Below are 21,557 nucleotides of genomic sequence, written 5' to 3' on the forward strand. Positions count from 1 at the left end.
CCAAAAAAACCTTTATTGCAAAAACCCGTGTATAAAAAAACATAGTGCAATTTTAAGATGTAGACCACGTCTACGCGTTTCAGGTCCCAAAAATTTGGCCCTTAATCATGACGACTTTACATTGAAAATGACAGATATTATATACAAGAAAAATACACTATGTGTGTAGAATTACAATTAATGAGGGTCTTAATCTTATACTTCCTAGATGAATTAGGGATAAAAAAAATCTTTAACATTCACCATATGTGTACACAGACCACATCGATGGGAGCCACATTTAGAACTGCCAACTGTGGCTAGCCAGGTTGAAGCATTAGTATAATTCTCTATAAAGAGGCTTGGAAAAAGCATATTACTTATACTAGTAGTTTTCCTAATGGAGACTCTTACATCCTTAGATAAAATATCTGATACAGTCATATGAAAAGTTTGGGCACCCCTATTAATGTTAACCTTTTTTCTTTATAACAATTTGGGTTTTTGCAACAGCTATTTCAGTTTCATATATCTAATAACTGATGGACTGAGTAATATTTCTGGATTGAAATGAGGTTTATTGTACTAACAGAAAATGTGCAATCCGCATTTAAGCAAAATTTGACCGGTGCAAAAGTATGGGCACCTCAACATAAAAGTGACATTAATATTTTGTAGATCCTCCTTTTGCAAAAATAACAGCCTCTAGTTGCTTCCTGTAGCTTTTAATGAGTTCCTTGATCCTGGATGAAGGTATGTTTGACCATTCGTGTTTACAAAACAATTCCAGTTCAGTTAAGTTTGATGGTCGCCGAGCATGGACAGCACGCTTCAAATCATCCCACAGTTGTTCAATGATATTCAGGTCTGGGGACTGGGATGGCCATTCCAGAACATTGTAATTGTTCCTCTGCATGAATGCCTGAGTAGATTTGGAGTGGTGTTTTGGATCATTGTCTTGCTGAACTATCCATCCCCTGCGTAACTTCAACTTCGTCACTGATTCTTGCACATTGTCAAGAATCTGCTGATACTGAGTTGAATCCATGCGACCTTCAACTTTAACAAGATTCCCGGTGGCGGCATTGGCCACACAGCCCCAAAGCATGATGGAACCTCCACCAAATTTTACTGTGGGTAGCAAGTGCTTTTCTTGGAATGCCGTGTATTTTTGCCTCCATGCATAACGCCTTTTTGTATGACCAAACAACTCAATCTTCGTTTCATCAGTCCACAGGACCTTCTTCCAAAATGTAACTGGCTTGTCCCAATGTGCTTTTGCATACCTCAGGCGATTCTGTTTGTGGCGTGCTTGCAGAAATGGCTTCTTTCGCATCACTCTCCCATACAGCTTCTGCTTGTGCAAAGTGTGCTGTATTGTTGACCGATGCACATTGACACCATCTGCTGCAAGATGATGCTGCAGGTCTTTGGAGGTGGTCTGTGGATTGTCCTTGACTGTTCTCACCATTCTTCTTCTTTGCCTTTCTGATATTTTTCTTGGCCTGCCACTTCTGGGCTTAACAAGAACTGTACCTGTGTTCTTCCATTTCCTTACTATGTTCCTCACAGGGGAAACTGACAGTTTAAATCTCTGAGACAACTTTTTGTATTCTTCCCCTGAACAACTATGTTGAATAATCTTTGTTTTCAGATCATTTGAGAGTTTTTTTGAGGAGCCCATGATGCCACTCTTCATAGGAGATTCAAATAGGAGAACAACTTGCAAGTGGCCACCTTAAATACCTTTTCTCAGGATTGGATACACCTGCCTATGAAGTTCAAAGCTCAATGAGGTTACAAATCCAATCTAGTGCTTTAGTAAGTCAGTAAAAAGTAGTTAGGAGTGTTCAAATCAAGAAATTGATAAGGGTGCCCATACTTTTGTACCGGTCAAATTTTGTTTAAATGCGGATTGCACATTTTCTGTTCGTACAATAAACCTCATTTCAATCCAGAAATATTACTCCGTCCATCTGTTATTAGATATATGAAACTGAAATAGCTGTTGCAAAAAATCAAAGTTTTATAAAGAAAAAAGGTTAACATTAATAGGGGTGCCCAAACTTTATCATATGACTGTTTAATATGGTCTTGATGCAATACAGGTAAATGCCTCCGAACAATATTCTGAATAGTGGAAAAATCACTTGTAAAGGTAGTAACAAGCTGCAGGAACGACAAACAGCATCGTACCTGCGGACGCACCGACATTATGAAAATGAACAACGTGACACAGATCACCGATTTTTGGCTGTTTCACGCTCGTTCATCTTCTCTCCTAGGCTTTACACGTTGCAACATCGTTACCGGCGCCGGCTGTACGTCACTTTCGATTTGACCCTGATGATATCGCAGTAGCGATGTCGCAATGTGCAAAGTACCCCTTAGATCTATTGCTGTCCCCATAAATTAAATCGTGGCGGTCTCTATCAGCAACAATATCCCGAGGTCTGTTAAGTAGTGCATTATAATAGCCCCGATTTTTTAGTCTATTTCTAATATTCGCACTCTCCTGACCATAATCCATACTTCGTGAGCACCCTCTTTTAGCCCTTATATATTCGCCCACGGGGATATCTTTAATTACATGTTCGGGATGTAAACTCGCTGCATGTAAGGTCCCCTTCACACGCACGTGAAAATCACGCATGTGCCACGAGACACATATTTTCCCTGCGTATTGCGTTTGGTAAGTACGTGTGTCCGGTACATGCGGGCCATGTGTGTTCTATGTGTGCTATCCGCGATAACACACAGAGAACCGGTAATTTGCATACTCACGTGGTCCTTGCTGCTGTCCAGGGTACTGATCTTCGGCTCCAGCCCCGCCCACTACCCGCTGATGCTGCTTCCGGCCGAGCAAAAGGGGGCAGAGATCAGTGGCCGTGACATCACGCCCACCTCCTTAACACGCTGATAATGTGCGGCGGTCGCCAGCAACTGTTTGCAGCGGAAAATTCTGCAGGGCTGGTGGAGGTGAGTATGTGTTTTTTTAATTTTAAAATAATGACACATGTTTCTCCGGCGTGTGTCACATGGGACCGCATCCACACTACATCCGTGTGGTACGTGTGCAGGCCGCGTGACACCCGTGCTGCCGGAGAAAAACGGACATGCCTCCGTATGGAGCACACAGGTTCACGTCTGGTCCACACGGAGGCACGGGCCAATGGCTAAACACGTGCGTGCACATAAACCCATTGATTTTAATGGGTTTATGTGTGCCCATGTCTCCGGTACATGCGGGCACGGACCTAACAGGTACCGGAGACACGAGTAGGTGCTGTTTTTTCCACTCCTTTCTACACACATATTATGCAGACATGCACACACATAGTATGCAGACATGAACACACATAGTATGCAGACATACTGTACACATACGTGGTATGCAGACATGTACACACACTCATACAGTACACAGACATTTACTCGTACAATACTCAGATATGCATACACATACGGAGACATGCATATATACAGTACGTAGACATTCACACATACAGTACGCAGACATGCACACATATAATATTCTGACATGCACACATACATTACTCAGACAGACACACATACAATACACAGACATCCAAGACATACACACATATAATAAGCATACATGTACACATGGTATGCTGACATGCAGACATGGTAGGCAAATGTGATACCCTGGCCTAGCCAGGTAGTCACAGAAGAGTGCATCCTCCTTGGTAATTTCACACACACCCCCACATGGTACATATGAGCAGCTGTCCCCCCCCCCAGGGTAGGAAGTGAAGAGAGCAGGAGGGGAGGAGTCGAGTTCAGTTGTAGGAGAGAGGCAGAGCAGTCAGGAGCGTGTCTCCTGGGCTACTGGAGAGAAAGAAAAGGAGCAAGCTGTGTGCCGAAGGAGTCTGCAGAGAAAGGAGCAGAGCGGTCAGGGGTTGGAGCCCCTGGACTGCGAGAACAAGTCAGGCATTAGGAGGGGACCCGAAGTGGACCGGGGCAGGGTAGTGGCCCGCCGGCATCGTGAACAGGAACCCGGACTGGTGCAGGGGAGTGGACTCCCTGTTCCAACCAGAGGAGTTAAGCAGACTACGAAGGGGCCCCTGCTCATTGCACCGTGTGTGGAACCTGAACACTACTCGCCCACAGCTCCCGGACACCGGCAGTTTGGTTTACAAAAGGACTCTGTGTTTACTGACCCTTCACATCAGTACAGCCTCATCCAGCACCACGACTACCAACTGTAAGTTCCCTACTTCCTGCCTCCTAAGGAAAGCTCCCTGCAACCCCTCACAATACACTGGGCCCCGGGGCATCCACCCCTATCCAGCTGCCATCCCATCGCCCCCGGTGTCCCACAACAGCAGCGGTGGTGCCATACCTCACCACACACCGTGAGTGGCGTGACAGACAGGGCAGGCCCTTAACTACGGGTTAGCCCCCGCCCACAACAATTTTGCGTCACGAACAGGATACTTACCCATCCACTTACCTGGTGGAAGTGCGCCTTGTTCTGGACTGTTAGCGGTGCTCCGCTGCAAAATTTTGAAAAAACGCCATTTTTGCCGCCATTTTTAGGTGCGAAAAACGACAACCCAGCGTCTTCTTCCCCGAGAAAGGGCGCGAAGTTGAAGCCCCGCCCACTGGGAACATGGTCGGAAGGAAGAACCTGTGGCCGAAATCGAAACTAGAGAGCAGTGTCTAGAGACGGCTCTCGAAAAACCAGAGGGGCGGGAGAAAACTGCGGCATGTAACCAGAACTGTAAAGTGCAGGGACGCCAGGACTCTGCAAAATCCCATTCCTGGACCTAAGAGCGGCAAGATGTCACAGCAGGCTGCAACCCCGATGACATCCCATCCGGCTCCGGCAGTCCGCCCGGCCGCAACAGAGATGACGTCGGCTCCGGCAGTCCACCCGGCTGCAACGGTGATGACGTCGGCTCCGGCAGTCCGCCCGGCCGCAACGGTGATGACATTGGCTCCGGCAGTCCACCAGGCCGCAACGAAGGCAGCACCCATCCTGAAGTCTTCCCCAGCTGCAGCGCCAGCCGCTCCCAAGTCCCGTCCCGGTTGTGGAGCAGTCGGAGTGCACCTGCGGGACAGCAGAGCAGGCCACTGACCATTGGGGCTCTAGGCAGTTAGCGAGGCCAGTTGTAGCCGGCACCGAGGGCATCCAAGTGGCCCTGGCTCCTGAGCAGGAGGCGGAGCACGGAACCCGTGCCCCATATTGGGAGCGGCAGTAGTTGTAAAAATGTTGTTTTATGGACTGGCAGGAAGGACTCTGCAACGTTAAAAAAAAAAAAATGTTTTACATGTTTTACTTGTTATCTTTTCCAATTTTCAGAAGCAGTTAAAAATAAAAAAAGGTCGGTGCCCGGACAGCCCGCGGACGGGCTGTGTTCAACCAAGGGGGAATGTGATGCCCTGGCCTAGCCAGGTAGTCACAGAAGAGTGTATTCTCCTGGGTAATTCCACACACACCCCCACATGGTGCATATGAGCAGCTGCCCTTCCCCCCCAGGGTAGGAAGTGAAGAGAGCAGGAGGGGAGGAGTCGAGTTCAGTTGTAGGAGAGAGGCAGAGCAGTGAGGAGCGTGTCTCCTGGGCTGCTGGAGAGAAAGAAAAGGAGAAAGCTGTGTGCCAAAGGAGTCTGCAGAGAAAGGAGCAGAGCGGTCAGGGGTTGGAGCCCCTGGACTGCGAGAACAAGTCAGGCATTAGGAGGGGACCCGAAGTGGACCGGGGCAGGGTAGTGGCCCGCCGGCATCGTGAACAGGAACCCAGACTGGTGCAGGGGAGTGGACTCCCTGTTCCAACCAGAGGAGTTAAGCAGACTACGAAGGGGCCCCTGCTCATTGCACCGTGTGTGGAACCTGGACACTACTCGCCCACAGCTCCCGGACACCGGCAGTTTGGTTTACAAAAGGACTCTGTGTTTACTGACCCTCCACATCAGTACAGCCTCATCCAGCACCACAACTACCAACTGTAAGTTCCCTACTTCCTGCCTTCTAAAGACTGCTCCCTGCAACCCCCCATAATACACTGGGCCCCGGGGCATACATCCCTACCCATGGATGGGTTAACATCCAGCTGCCATCCCATCGCCCCCGGGTGTCCCACAACAGCAGCGGTGGTGCCATACCTCACCACACACCATGGGTGGCGTCACAGACAATCTCCCATGTAAATATTCCCATTTCACTTGTGGGCGGCGGACTGCTGCTCGAGCCCGGGTCCGGTTCCCACTCGAGCCACAGTAAAGCCCCGGATCCGAGCATTTGCGAGCAGCTCCTCAACTACGGTCTGGCCCCCGCCCACAACACAGACATGCACATGTACAGTATGCGGACATGCACACATAATAGGCAGACATGCTCACATACAGTATGCAGACATATACACGAAGGCATGTACACACAGTTCATAGACATTCACAGATATGGTACGCCAACATGCACATACATAATAAGCAGACATGCACACATACAGTACGCAGATATAAGAGCACCCACAGACATGCACACATAAACAGACAAGCACACAAACAGTACTCAGAAAAAAGACCACACACACAGTCATGCACACACACGGTAAGTGTACCGCCCCGCGGGCTCGGCTGCGACCGCCGAGCCGCTCGGATCCGTGCTCGTACTGCGGGTGGTGGCTCGAGCCTCTCACGGACCCGGGGGTCACGTCACTCTGCAAGGGAGTTGGCGCTACATGCGGGGATTTGGGTGTTTGATTTGAAATGACAGTTCGTGACGCCACCCACGGGTTGTGGTGATTGTGGACACCACCGCTGTGGTGAGGGTACAGGGATCCCGGGAACGGTGTAATGGCGCAGCTAGGTGTTGACCCCTCCGTGGGTAGGGGTTGTTGGTCCCGGGGCCCGGTAGGCGAGGGCCGGGGTGCAGAGTGAAGTGTTGCAGTGCAGTGCGGTGCGGTGCCTGATGGCACTGGTGTACTCACTCTGACACAAGTCACTGGTAAACCAAGCAGAGTGATGAACGGGGCCCGCGGCTGGCTGCAGCTTCTTCCAGACTAGGTTGGTGGTCTCCACCTTTCTCCTGCACCTCTGTGTAAATGTTTTGACTCCTGTGCCTAGACACCGGTAGTCTGCTCCCCGACTGGTATATGCCGGAGGAGCCCATTTGCCCGCAGACGCTGGCCCTTTGGGTCTCTATGCCTTGGCGGTGGCGTTACCCAGTATGGTTGGGCTGTTGTCTTCTAAAGGGACTTGTGTGGGGTAGGTCCTTGAGTCCAGCCTGCAATCAGTTATTCGACTAGGCCCTGTTGGTTCAGGGCTTTGTACGGGGTCTGAGTACCCTGCCTGGTGCTCCGGTATCCAGTTGGCTCCCCGGTTCGGTTCTGGCGGGCCACTACCCTATCCTGGTCCCTTACGGTTCCACCGGTCGTATTCCCGGTCTCCTGCAGGCGGCCACCACCGTCTGCCTCCTTGCCAATGGTGATTGGGCTCCTGTCTTTGGCAGGCCTGAGCGCAAGTCTGCCTGTGAACTCAACCTCTCTCCTTCCCTGTCAAAACCACTCTCTACTTCAACTTGAACTTGACTACTTAGGTTCCCGCCTCCAGGCCTGTGAACTCCTCGGTGGGTGGAGCCAACCCCTGGCTCCGCCCCCCCTTGTGTGGACATCAAACCTGGAGGGTGGTGACAAGGGTTTTAGTTTGGCTGGTGTTACCTAACCGGGAGGGGGGTGTGGTGTTGTGTGTGACTACCTGGGACGATCTGGATAGTCCAGGGCGTCACATTCCCCCTTGGTTTAATGCAGACCGTCTGCGGGCTGCCCGTCCATCAGTGGTTTATTTTTGTTTCTGTAAAATAGAAAACTGGACAAACAATACAAGTATAATAACATTTTGATTGCTATCTGAGGAAGGGGGAGGATTTACCCCCGTAACGCGTAGTGGCATATTAATCCTTAATAAATCTTCATCAATAATCTTATCACTACTTTCTTCTGAGCAGCGTGGCCGATACCGTGGTATTTTCCCCCCTTTTTTTTTTTTTTTGCAAATTTTGCATAATAACATTTTCAACATTTTTATCTTTTCAAATCTTCCCATACGGGAGGCACATACTTGAATGTTACGGTAGCATTTTAATAATACGGGAATCGGGTTCTCAGTCACCCACCCAAACAACCTAGACCTTGATGCTGCTCCTAAGAAGTGGGCAGCACCCCTTTTCCGTAGTCCAGGAACGGGCCCAGGTGTTTTAAAGGGACGAGTGCAGGTTTCACAGTCTCTTCAGAGACCCCAAGTCCAGGGGACCCCTGACTCGGAGGATGGCCACCGGTTGTAGTGGTGGCGGCCCTCGGCCATCAGCTTCCCACAGGCCCATCCTCCAGTCTGCCTCTCCAGAGGCGTTGAAACCGGACGGCCGGTTAAGGGGAGGGATTATTTACAAACTCAAAAGTTTTTGGGGTGGCCTGCAAGTTCTCGGCCTTGTCTTTTTGAAACGGGGGCAACAAAAGTCCCAACAAGGACGGGCAGTCAGGGTCCCAACGGGGACTTTAACATGGTAGCCGGGAACCGCTACCTTTAATTCTCTTCTTTCTTTTTTTTAAAACTCCGCTGCCGGCGCAGTCTCCTCCAGCCACTTTCCCCTGTCCACCACAGGGCAGCACGGGTCCCCGATGCCACACTCACTCACGGTGGCACCATCCCCAAGGACCCCATCTTCACTGCCTGCGGTGCGGGTACGGTAACCGGGCTCTATTTATAGAACTGTCCTCGCTTCTTGAACTCCCTGCCGTCCTCCACGAGAGGCTCCGACCCCCGATGGTGCCCACCGAGGCTCTGACCCCGGCGGCGTTCAACAAGTCAGGCAGGGTCCGACTCCTTCCACCCTGCGTACCGGATGGCGTCTCCCGAGAACATGGGGACGTTCAACAAAGGGTTCCGGGTACTGTAAGAGCGGATCCCTTAAAACTTTAACTTTAAAACGTTGAATTGTAAACTTCGGGGGTTAATTCGGAGTGTGGCTACCACCGCAGGGACCGGCCTGGCCGATGGTCTGACGGTCCACCGGGTTCCCCATCCACATGCAGTAGGTTCCGGGGCTGTAGACCGTTAACGGGAACAGCGGAAGGGGCAGCGTACTCGGTACCTCCTCCTCCATGAGTTGCACCGCCTCAGGCCCACTTCCTGCGGTATTACTGGGTCCCGGCTCCTAATGGATAAGGGCTGGCTCGGGAGTCTGCGTGGCTTGATCTCGGCGCTGCACGGCTGCGATGGCCCCTTGCTCAAGGGCCCACACCACGGCAACCATCCTGCGGACCTCCGCCTTCCAATCGAGCAGCTGCTGCAGACTCTGCGCCCTCACCTTCATGCAGAACCGGCCCAGCTCCCGCTCCAACCAAGCAACAGTTCCGGTGGGAAGCTCACCCAGGCCACAGTCCTCAAAGGCTTCTTCTCCTCTGCTTCTTCCGAGCCCCGACGCTCCAGCGGCGGGCGCCCCGACGCTCCAGCGGCGGACACCCCTCCGCTCCCGTCTGGGAACGCCAACATATTTCCATCCGTTTTACCCTTGGTATTTTCCGAGCACTCGCTTTGCTTTTTGCTCCACTCTCGGGGGGCGGGGCTTCATCTTCGCGCCCTTTCTGTTCAGGAAGACGGCTCGGGCGAGAACTTTTCGCACCCAAGATGGCAGATTCTCCAATTTTTCAGCGAGACACCGATGGCGATGATCTGAAGGCGCACTTCCACAGGTAAGTGGACGGTTCTATCCTGTTCGCAGACGCCAAAAGAGTCGATGTGTACCGCCCCGCGGGCTCGGCTGCGACCGCCGAGCCGCTCGAATCCGTGCTCGTACTGCAGGTGGTGGCTCGAGCCTCTGACTGAACCGGTGGTCACATCGCTCTGCAAGGGAGTTGGCGCTACACGCGGAGATTTGGGTGTTTGATTTGGAATGACAGTTCGTGACGCCACCCACGGGTTGTGGTGATTGTGGGCACCACCGCTGCAGTGAGGGTACGGGGATACCGGGAGCGGTGTAATGGCGCAGCTAGGTGTTGACCCCTCCGTAAGTAGGAGTTGTTGGTCCCGGGGCCCGGTAGGCGAGGGCAGGGGTGCAGGGTGAAGTGTTGTGGTGGAGTGCGGTGCTGTGCCTGATGGCACTGGTGTACTCACTCTGAAACTAGACACTGGAGTCGCTGGTAAACCAAACGGAGTGATGAACGGGGCCCGCAGCTGGATGCAGCTTCTTCCAGACTAGGTTGGTGGTCTCCACCTTTCTCCTGCACCTCTGTGTAAATGTTTTGACTCCTGTGCCTAGACACCGGTAGTCCGTTCCCCGACTGGTATATGTCAGAGGAGCCCATTTGCCCACAGACGCTGGGCCTTTGGGTCTCTATGCCTTGGCGGTGGCGTTACCCAGTATGGTTGGGCTGTTGTCTTCTAAAAGGACTTGTGTGGGGTAGGTCCTTGAGTCCAGCCCGCAATCAGTTGATTCGACTCGGCTCTGTTGGTTCAGGGCTTCGTACGGGGTCTGAGTACCCTGCCTGGTGCTCCGGTATCCAGTTGGCTCCCCGGTTCGGTTCCGGCGGGCCACTACCCTGTCCCGGTCCCTTACGGTTCCACCGGTTGTATTCCCGGTCTCCTGCAGGCGGCCACCACCGTCTGCCTCCTTGCCAATGGTGACTGGGCTCCATGTCATTTTGGGTATTAAATGTGGTGGACTCTCACGTTATTAAGCAAACTAATTTTACGCTGACATGTGTGGAATACTTATTTATTAACCGCATCTATGGAGATCAACAGTGTTAATTTATCCAATGAAGATTTTTTTAAAGTGAATGATCAGAGAAGACTGGAAAAAGCGGCAAAAATATTTTCTAGTGGCAACACTAGTGTTCTTACTGAGGATCAGATGGAACTGAACAAATTAATGTTGGATTTGGAAAAAATCCTCTCAGCACGTATCCGCACTTGCGGGGACAGAAAAACCCTGCAAGCCTACCTTGACAAACAAATGATACCTCGGGGCTTAAGGTCCAGTCACACTAAGCAACTTACCAGCGATCCCAACAACGATAGGGATCGCTGGTAAGTTGCTAGGAGGTTGCTGGTGAGATGTCACACTGCGACGCTCCAGCGATCCCACCAGCAACCTGACCTGGCAGGGATCGTTGGAGCGTCGCTACACGAGTTGCTGGTGAGCTCACCAGCAACCAGTGACCAGCCCCCAGCGCCGCGTGGAAGATGCTGCGCTTGGTAACTAAGGTAAATATCGGGTAACCAACCCGATATTTACCTTGGTTACCAGTGCACGGAGCTACAGAACAGAGCAGAGAACAGGGAGCAGCGCACACTGAGCTTTGGCTCCCTGCTCTCCTAGTTACAGCACACATCGGGTTAATTACCCGATGTGTGCTGCAGCTAAATGTGCACAGAGCAGGGAGCAGCGCTCAATGCTTAGCGCTGGCTCCCTGCTCTCCTAGCTACAGCACACATCGGGTTAATTAACCCGATGTGTCCTGCAGCTACATGTGCACAGAGCAGGAGCCGGCACTGACAGTAAGAGCGGCGGAGGCTGGTAACAAAGGTAAATATCGGGTAACCAAGGACAGGGCTTCTTGGTTACCCGATGTTTACATTGGTTACCAGCCTCCGCAGAAGCCGGCTCCTGCTGCCTGCACATTTAGTTGTTGCTGTCTCGCTGTCACACACAGCGATCTGTGCTTCACAGCAGGACAGCAACAACTAAAAAATGGCCCAGGACATTCAGCAACAACCAACGACCTCACAGCAGGGGCCAGGTTGTTGCTGGATGTCACACACAGCAACATCGCTAGCAACATCACAAAAGTTGTTCATTAGCAGCGATGTTGCTAGCGATGTTGCTTAGTGTGACGGGGCCTTTAGGCCTTAAGAAAAGACCCACCACTGACTTTAACCTAGAATTTACTATGCCATGGAATTTGATTCTGTCTGAATGTTCCACTAAATTAATACGTCTCATCATTGAACAAGAAGATTTAAAACTCAATGATCTGGGAAAAAAAGTTCGAGATATGGAAGTTTCACTCACTAAATTTTCTGGTTTGGATTCATACAGAACTCTCAAGGAACAGATTAATGATAATCTTATGAAGCTAGAAGATTCTATTACCGCATATAAAGAAGGAAAGTTCAAACGTGATTCTAAGGACTATGAAAGTAATAGGGTGTATAATTGGCACCACTTCCGTAAATTCCATGAACCTGGTCCTAAGTCTATTTTGAAAAATAAAAAACATAATTCCAACAAAGTAAATTTCTCATTTACAGAACCTGAATCTACAGATGGTAATACGGACTTTTCCGATATAGATTCTGAACCCCTCTCAACAGGAGGTGCGAAAAATTATACTGCTGTTCCAAAAAACTCCCAAAAAAAAACAGGAGAGCAGGGCGTAAACACGCCAGGAACAAGCAAGTATCAGCACGGTCATTATACCAGGGGGAAGAAGATGTAGAGGAATGCGGTTCCTTCTCAGTCATCAATATGTCTGCATGCATCCTTACTAGTCCAGAAATCAGGCTATTAGAAAAAGGTCTCAATTTTGTTTAAATGCCAAGTTCAATTTGTTCGATACAATTTTGGACGTAAATAAATTTATACGTAAACTTACAGTAAAAAAACATTTTTTTCAAGATGAGGAAAATATATCGCTTCAACCTGTTACTCAGGATATTTCCATTCTTTCCTCCTTTCAAGAACAAATGACCCTGCAAAACCTAAGAGACCTGTCTGACGAAGCCTGCAAACTCTCAAATCCATGTGATATCATTATGAAAAAAATTCCAGACCCGAAATTTTACCCGATCCAATCCAGATGTACTCAGATGGACGATTTTCAGAATTTGATTGAAAAAGAACTTACTAAATTACATAAGGACAATAAATCTATTTCCCGAAATTTAAGTAAACAACAAAAAAACGCATTGAAATCACTTATTGATAATGAGAACATTGTTATCAGAAATTCTGATAAGGGGGATCGGTGGTGATTTTAGATGTGGGACTCTATGAAAAAGAATTATGTATGCTCAATTATAGTAACATCTACAGTAAATTGAAATCTGACCCCACTAATGAGGTAAAAAAATCTTTAGAAAAATTGTTAGATGAGGGGGCCCATTTAGGGTTAATAACGAGCAAACAAAAGGATTTTTTCTATCCCACTTGTCGCTGACACCTTTATTGCACGCCCTGCCTAAATCCCACAAAGACTCATTTCCACCTAAATTTAGACAAATAATCTCAGGTATGGGATCCCTAACTGAACATCTTTCTGAGTGGCTTGATGAACATTTGCAATTCTTAGCCAAAGCGTCCCCAAGCTATATCCAGGACAGCAAGCATGTTCTAAATATTCTCTCCCATATGCAGTGGCAGAGTGACTGGAGTTGGATCTCTTGCGATGAACAAAGACTTTATACATCCATTCCCCATCACTTGGCCATATTGGCCCTAAAAAAACAAATGGAGAGATATTCGGAATATGCTGCTGACCTACAAAACTATATTCTTGAAGTCACCATCTTTTTACTCAAGAATAATTACTTTTCCTTCCTTGGCAACTTTTATCTGCAAAAACAAGGAAGTTCCATGGGTGCGAGGTTTTCACCTTCGTTCGCAAATATTTTCATGTTTTGGTGGGAGGAGGAGTTTATTTTTAAGTTTTCAAATCCGTTTTCTTCAGATATTGTTATCTACCTGAGATTTGACGATATACTGATGATATGGCGGGGTACTGATACCATGGCCATGGATTTCTTCTCTTATATCGCCAATAACCCTTATAATTTGTCTTTCACCCACCAACATGAAAAGAGTGAAATTAATTTTTTGGACATGACCCTCAAAGGTAATATCAACAGGGGGATTGTTGATTTCAGATTGTATCGGAAGCTGTCCACGGGCAATTCTCTATTGCATGCCAATAGTTGTCACACCAGGCATGTAGTAGAGAATATACCCACTGGCGAGTATATCAGCGCTAAATGGTGTTGCAATAATCAGGAAACTTTGGAAAAGGAATTTGAGTTGGTTGACAAGAGATTTTTAGCAAGGGGTTACCCAAAAATATCTTGGAGAGGGCAAAGATTAAAACCCACCAGAAGGATCGTTCGGAATATCTTCAATTTAATAAAAATAAAAATTCTTCCCATCCTGGATTTGACAGTCATTTGCCTTTAGTATTTTCTACCAGGTACAGCAAAAATTACTATCACATAGTCGGAATAATAAAAAAATACCTTCCCATTCTGACAGCAGATGAAACTCTATTTAAAATCTTGAATACAGGGGTAAAATTCATTTAAAAAAGAAACACTACACTAGGTGCGTTAATTTCACCAAGTGACCACCAAAATAAAATGCCTCAAAATAAAAACAAAAAAAGTGTCAAAATAACTGGTGAGGGTGCTGTGGGAAATTGGCTGTCAACTGTGGGATCTTACAAATGTGGCCATAAAACCTGCGGGCTTTGTAAACATATGGTTAGTACGAATAATTTTATATCATATTCTAATGGAAAAAATGTTTTTATTAATTCTATGATTAATTGCGGTACTACCAATGTTATTTATCTGATCTCATGCGTTCAATGTCGGCTTCAGTATATTGGCAGCACGACACGCACATTGAGAAAGAGACTGTCTGAACACATATATGATGCAAATAACGCAACCACGAGAGGGTTGTCTGGAGCATCACAGCACTTTCTCAATGTGCATGCCGGTAATATGGATTCATTACGGGTGAACGCAATTGAGAAAGTTTCCTTGCCTAGAAGAGGTGGCAATCTCAAAGATATTCTTTGCCGCAGGGAAATTAAGTGGATTTTCACTATGGATACTAGGATGCCTTTGGGTATGAACTTAAAAAAAGATATGTTATATGTGTATTGATACAATTATTTCATCACCATGGGAGTGAACCACTTTAATTTATTACCTTGAATCTGTGTAGTCTTCCCTGATCTCATGTCCGGTTTCATGTCTTTTTAAATTACCGTATTTTTCGGACCATAAGACGCACTTTTTTTCCCCCAAATCTTGGGGGAAAGTTGGGGGTGCATCTTATGGTCTGACTGTGGCTGCGGGGAATGAGGGTGCTGCGGTGGAGCGAGTCATCGGTGGCACGAGCAGGCTACTATAGCAGTCTGCCGTGACCACGTGTGCCCGCTCATTACATATGCACGCCCATCCTCCCGCCCATTTCTCAGCGCAGAAGCCGGCGCTGACAGGTGGGCGGGAGGACGAGCGGGGACGCGCGCATAGTAAAGAGCCGGCCCGCATGATCACCCCTGGCAATTACAGCCTGGAGTGATCAAGTGCGGCTGTATTCACTGCCCCCCACACATCATTATCAGCGCGGGGTGCAGTGAATCAGTACACTCACCTGTCCCCGTGTGTGGAGCTGTTCCCCCGCAGCACGTGATGTCTTCCTGTCTGTGCCGGTCAACTGATCTGTGCTGATCAGCTGATCGGCACAGATAGGAAGACATCGCGTGCTGCAGGGGAACGGCTCCACACACGCAGGTCAGCGGCGCAGAGAGGAAGATGATCGGTGCTGGAGGGAGTGAGGAAAAGGTGAGTATAAACGTTTGTTTTTTTTTCTCTGTGCTATAGGATACAGGCCATATACCAGGATGGTATATGAGCACGATGGGGGCATATAGCAGGATGGGAGTATATGAGCAGGATGGATGGGGGGTATATGAACAGGATGGAAGTATATGAACAGGATGGGGGTATATGAACAGGATGGATGGGGGGTATATGAACAGGATGGAAGTATATGAACAGGATGGATGGGGGGTATATGAACAGGATGGGGGTATATGAACAGGATGGGGGTATATGAACAGGATGGGGGTATATGAACAGGATGGGAGTATATGAGCAGGATGGATGGGGGGTATATGAACAGGATGGGGGTATATGAACAGGATGGGGGTATATGAACAGGATGGGAGTATATGAACAGGACGGATGGGGAGTATATGAACAGGATGGGGGTATATGAACAAGATGGGGGTATATGAACAGGATGGGGGTATATGAACAGGATGGGGGTATATGAACAGGATGGGGGTATATGAATAGGATGGGGGAATATGAGCAGGATGCTGGTATATAAGCAGGATGGGGGTTTATAGCAGGATCATATACAAGGAAGCAGGATCATTACCAGGATGGGGTACCTTAGTAGAGAATTTGGGGACATTACCCCCATAACAGTGTCAGCAGCAGATCCTCGCCCCATAACAGTGTGTCATGACCAAATTTTTTTGCTTAAAGTTTTATTTTCCTATTTTCCTCCTCTAAAACCAGGGTGCGTGTTATAGTCCGATGCGTCTTATAGTCCGAAAATTACGGTACTCTGTCAGTGATCATTTTCTAGAGACAGATTAAGAACTACAATGTTCGAAACGCATCCTCCTACCTGCCTTTTCCCTTGAATTCATGATGGAATTATTTTAACAAACATGAAATAAAGCTCTTACTTTTTAACCAATTTTTGGACCTGTTTGCTGGATTCACTTTTTCCTTATGCTCACATACAGTATGCAGACATACACACACGCAGGCATGTACACACAGTTCATAGACATGCACACATATGGTACGCCAACATGCACATACATAATAAGCAGACATGCACACATACAGTACGCAGATATAAGAGCACACACAGACATGCACACATAAACAGACAAGCACACAAACAGTTCTCAGAAAAAAGACCACACACACAGTCGTGCACACACATGGTAAGCAGACATACACACGCCGACATGCATACACAGAAACATATACAAAAGCACATGCACAGATATGTATGTATATACATACTTGAAGACATTCACAAAAATAGATATGAACAGATGTAAAAATATACCAAGTCATATACAATGATATATATATATATATATATATATATATATATATATATATATATAAATACACATCATTTATGCACACACACACACACACACACAGACACATCAGAGGCATTTTTAATATGGGGATGTCAACAACCAGTCTCGCTCACCTCCCCCTGGCTTATCTCCTATCCAATTCCTCTATGCTGGGCATGTGGCAATACAGACTACTCTAGACATGGCCACGCACAGTGCATTGTGTGGCAGTGTCTGCTAGTAGTATTGCGGCCAGGCGGTACTGTACAGTTAATTCTGCTTATGTGCGGGCCCAGCCATGTCACTGCTAGAAGACAAGGTTGCAAAGTGCAATGTGCACGTCCATGTCTGCTAAAGTGTCAGCAATCACGCAGCGCAGTGAAGAAAATACACATGGCAGTGCACAGCTGCTGGGGGGTGGGCCAGAGGGCATTTGCCAGCCAAGGACAAGGGGACAAGGATGGGCACATTACTACAGGATGGGGACAAGCATTGGCACATTACTACAGGATGGGGACAAAGATGAGCACATTACTACAGGATTGGGGACAAGGATGGGGCAGATTACTACAGGATGTGGACAATACTATAGGATGATAACAAGGATGGAGACATTACTACAGGATGGGGACAAGGATGGGCACATTACTACAGGATGGGGACATCACTATAGGATGAGGAACAGGACGGGGAGCATTACTACAGGATTGGTACAAGGATGAGCACATTACTACAGGATGGGGATAAGGATGGGAACGTAACTACAGGGGACAAGGATGGGCATATTACTATATGGGGACAAGGATGGGGCACATTACTACAGGACTACAGGATGAGGACCAGGATTGAGCACATTACTGCAGGACAGGGCAAGGATGGGCACATTACTACAGGATGAATATAAGGATGAGCACATTACTACCAGATGGAAATAAGGATGAGCACATTATTACAAGATAGAAATAAGGATGAGGACATTACTACAAGGGGATAAGGATGGGCACATTACTACAGGATGGGGAGTCGGTTGGTGCACATTGCTACAAGAAGGGGAACAGGATGGGAACATTACTGTAAGATGTTGCCCAAAATTACTATATGGTGCTAATTGTAAAACTGTATTACTTACGAAAAGGGGATAACATGTAAAAAAAAAATCAAAATAAAGCCCAATTTTTCTATGTGTGACCCATATACCCAGCCAAGTTTGAGACCCCTGCTATATACCATATGAGCCCCCACATAGCCCCTCGATATTCTGTTTGAGCATCACACAGGGCACTATATACAGAATGAGACCCCACACAGGATCCCTATATACAGTATGATTCACACACAGCTACAGTATGAGCAAACACATAGTCTCTTTATGCATAGTATGAGTCCCATATAGCTTTCTTATACAAAGTATGGCCCCCCATACAGTTCTCCTTTATACAGTATGAGATCCCAAATAGTCTCCTATACAATATACGATCCAATAGCGGCGTATACTGTTTAAGTCACAGCGACTACCTCTTCGCATAACATAGGAGTGGAAATGCAAAAAAGTGAAGAATACAACATAAAAGTGCATAGAAGTCTCACAGTCTGTGAGCGTGAAAGCACCTGTCTCAGTTAACAGTCACAGAGACTAGGTGTAGTGTGTGCAATATGGCACCTACCTATATCCGCTCCACTTGTGGTTCAAGGATACGGACAGCAGCTAGGCAGCTAGCTTGAAACTCCTGCCTATGACCGCTCCCCTAGTGTGCGAGGATACGGACTGCTGCAGGAGGCAGCGTAGTGGAGCGTTTCCCTAAAAGGCAACGACCACCTGACCTACCTATGTCCGCTCCACTAAGGTGTGAGGACACGGACAACAGTACGGCTGAAAGGTACAGGAGCGCTACCCTACTGATGGCGCTCACCTCAGAGTAGAACCACAAGGCCCAGTCAGACCATGTGCAGCAAGCACCTGCCTATGTCCGCTCCACTAAGGTGCGAGGATACAGACCACAGCATAAGCTGCAGGGTACAAGATCGTTACCCTACCGATAACGCTCACCTAGATAGACAATAGGTGCCGCAAGGGACATGCACAGAGCATCTACTCCTATGCAGGAACCAAGAGGACAGAGCGCCGAGCAGCGTGCGTCAGGGTCTTATATAGACTCTGTGCCTCATCCAAGATGGAGGACACCAGCCAATCCACTGCGAGAACGTCAGCAATGATGTCACGCTGGCCTATCACAGAGCAAAGCGTCATAAGCACATTACCAGCGGCCAATCGGCTTAGAATGTGTCAGAGACATGTGACCTCGTGTCAGCGATGATGTCACCCGCACATGTGCAGTGGCTCCAAGATAGGACTTAGTCTCCAGCGCTCGCACATGCTCAGTAGCATGGAATCAGAACATAGTCTCCAGCGCCACACAGACCTCGGACCAAGATATAGCAGACCACAGCAAAGGATAAGGAGACACGCAGATCCCCAGAAACGGGAACCTTAACAGTCCCCTATATACAGAATGATCCCATACATAGCCCGAATGTACAGTATGAGCCCCACATAGCCACTGTATATGGTATGAGCCTCCACATAGTTGTACTATATACAGTATGAACCCACACATAGTCCCTCTATATACAGTATGATCTGTCAGATAGTCCAAATATGTACACTCACACATCTGAGAAAAAAATATGGCTATCTCCCTCCCGTTTGCCCATCGCTCTGCTTTGGTCTCCAGTTTACTGACTCTCTGCACAGCGGACGCAATGAAGTTACGTCATCACATCTGCCGTCTCAGTCGCACACGGTGATTGGTGGAATACTGAGGGGCTTACAGCTCCATCCTGAGGGCGCAGATAACAATCTTATTGTGACACATGTGTCGAAGGGCACAGTGTGGTTCAAGGGACACGGTTTTCAGCCCCTTGGCTGTTTCAATTTGAGGGTCGCACTTTGCCTAGATCTAAATTAAAGGAATATCAGTTTGGGAAGACAAGAAAGAGTAAAGATGTATAGTATACGAATATTTCAAAACATACATCTAAACTATAGCCTTTCTTCTTTACAGGGATATCAACCTTTTCCTGCCTTAACACCAGGTATAAGCACAGACTATGAGGCTCCAAATGTGAGTATCATAATTGTTTTGCTACAATGTATATGTTAGAAAAATGTGACGTCATTTAACAAAAGTGTGTCTAAAGTACAGAAATGTGTCAGCAGTTGTTCTCTATACAGTATATGCTTATTACATTTAATAACTGTGAATGCTATTACTTTATATGTTGGAGTGGTGCTACTTATCTAAGTTCAATGATCCCAGTCTCCTAGTCTTATACTTACTAGCCTTGTCTTACCAGCCGCTTTCTTGTGACTGCAACTTCTGACTGGCTGAAAGTCACAGATAACAATCAAAAGCTCTCATTGTATAACTCACATAGACTTACATTAAGTTGCAACTTCTGAATCGCCCAGCAAATACTGGAGCCAGGGCCTGCACTAGGAATTTCAGGGCCCCATACTGGCAAAATTTTGGGGCCCCTTGACACTTCACCCAGGCTCCACCCTCGCTTCGTCTCCACCCCTCAAACCTTCCACAGTCTGCCACCACTCTTGGAAAAACATTTCATATATATACAGTGCTGGTCAAAAGTATTGGCACCCCTGCAATTCTGTCAGATAATACTCAGTTTCTTCTTGAAAATGAGTGCAATCACAAATTCTTTGGTAGACCTGAAAGTTCCTCTGTCTATGGTGCGCAGTGTCATCAAGAAGTTTAAAGCCCATGGCACTGTGGCTAACCTCCCTAGATGTGCAAGGAAAAGAAAAATTGACGAGAAATTTCAACGCAAGATTGTGCGGATGGTGGATAAAGAACCTCGACTAACATCCAAACAAGTTCAAGCTGCCCTGCAGTCCGAGGGTACAACAGTGTCAACCCGTACTATCCGTCGGCGACTGAATGAAAAGGGACTGTATGGTAGGATACCCAGGAAGACCCCACTTCTTACCCCGAGACATAAAAAAGCCAGGCTGGAGTTTGCCAAAACTTACCTGAGAAAGCCTAAAACGTTTTGGAACAATGTTCTCTGGTCAGATGACAAAAGAGCTTTTTGGGAAAAGCCATCAACATAAAGTTTACAAAAAAAAAAGAGGCATTCAAAGAAAAGAACATGGTCCCTACATTCAAACATGGCGGAGGTTCCCTGATGTTTTGGGGTTGCTTTGCTGCCTCTGGCACTGGACTGCTTGACCGAGTGCATGGCATTATGAAGTCTGAAGACTACCAACAAATTTTGCAGCATAATGTAGGACCCAGTGTGAGAAAGCTGGATCTTCCTCAAGGTCATGGGTCTTCCAGCAGGACAATGACCCAAAACACACTTCAAAAAGCACTAGAAAATGGTTTGATAGAAAGCACTGGAGACTACTAAAGTGGCCAGCAATGAGTCCAGACCTGAATCCCATAGAACACCTGTGGAGAGATCTCAAAATGGCAGTTTGGAGAAGGCACCCTTCAAATCTCAGGGACCTGGAGCAGTTTGCCAAAGAAGAATGGTCTAAAATTCCGGCAGAGCATTGTAAGAAACTCATTGATGGTTACCGGAAACGGTTGTTCGCAGTTATTTTGGCTAAAGGTTGTGCAACCAAGTATTAGGCTAAGGCGG

The 21,557-nt window shown here is 47.7% G+C and overlaps 1 protein-coding gene across 3 annotated transcripts in view; it reads left to right on the forward strand.

The window, feature by feature from the left end:
• Positions 1–21,557, forward strand: part of COL15A1 (collagen type XV alpha 1 chain) — a 1,158,634-nt gene that overhangs the window by 1,072,237 nt on the left and 64,840 nt on the right. For all 3 annotated transcript variants that reach the window (XM_075314950.1, XM_075314949.1, XM_075314951.1), the window contains one exon: positions 19,958–20,017. In XM_075314950.1, coding sequence (XP_075171065.1) covers positions 19,958–20,017 — 60 coding nt within the window. The remainder of the gene's footprint in view (positions 1–19,957; positions 20,018–21,557) is intronic.

This window comes from Anomaloglossus baeobatrachus, chromosome 6, assembly GCF_048569485.1.
Source record: "Anomaloglossus baeobatrachus isolate aAnoBae1 chromosome 6, aAnoBae1.hap1, whole genome shotgun sequence".
NCBI lineage: Eukaryota > Metazoa > Chordata > Amphibia > Anura > Aromobatidae > Anomaloglossus > Anomaloglossus baeobatrachus.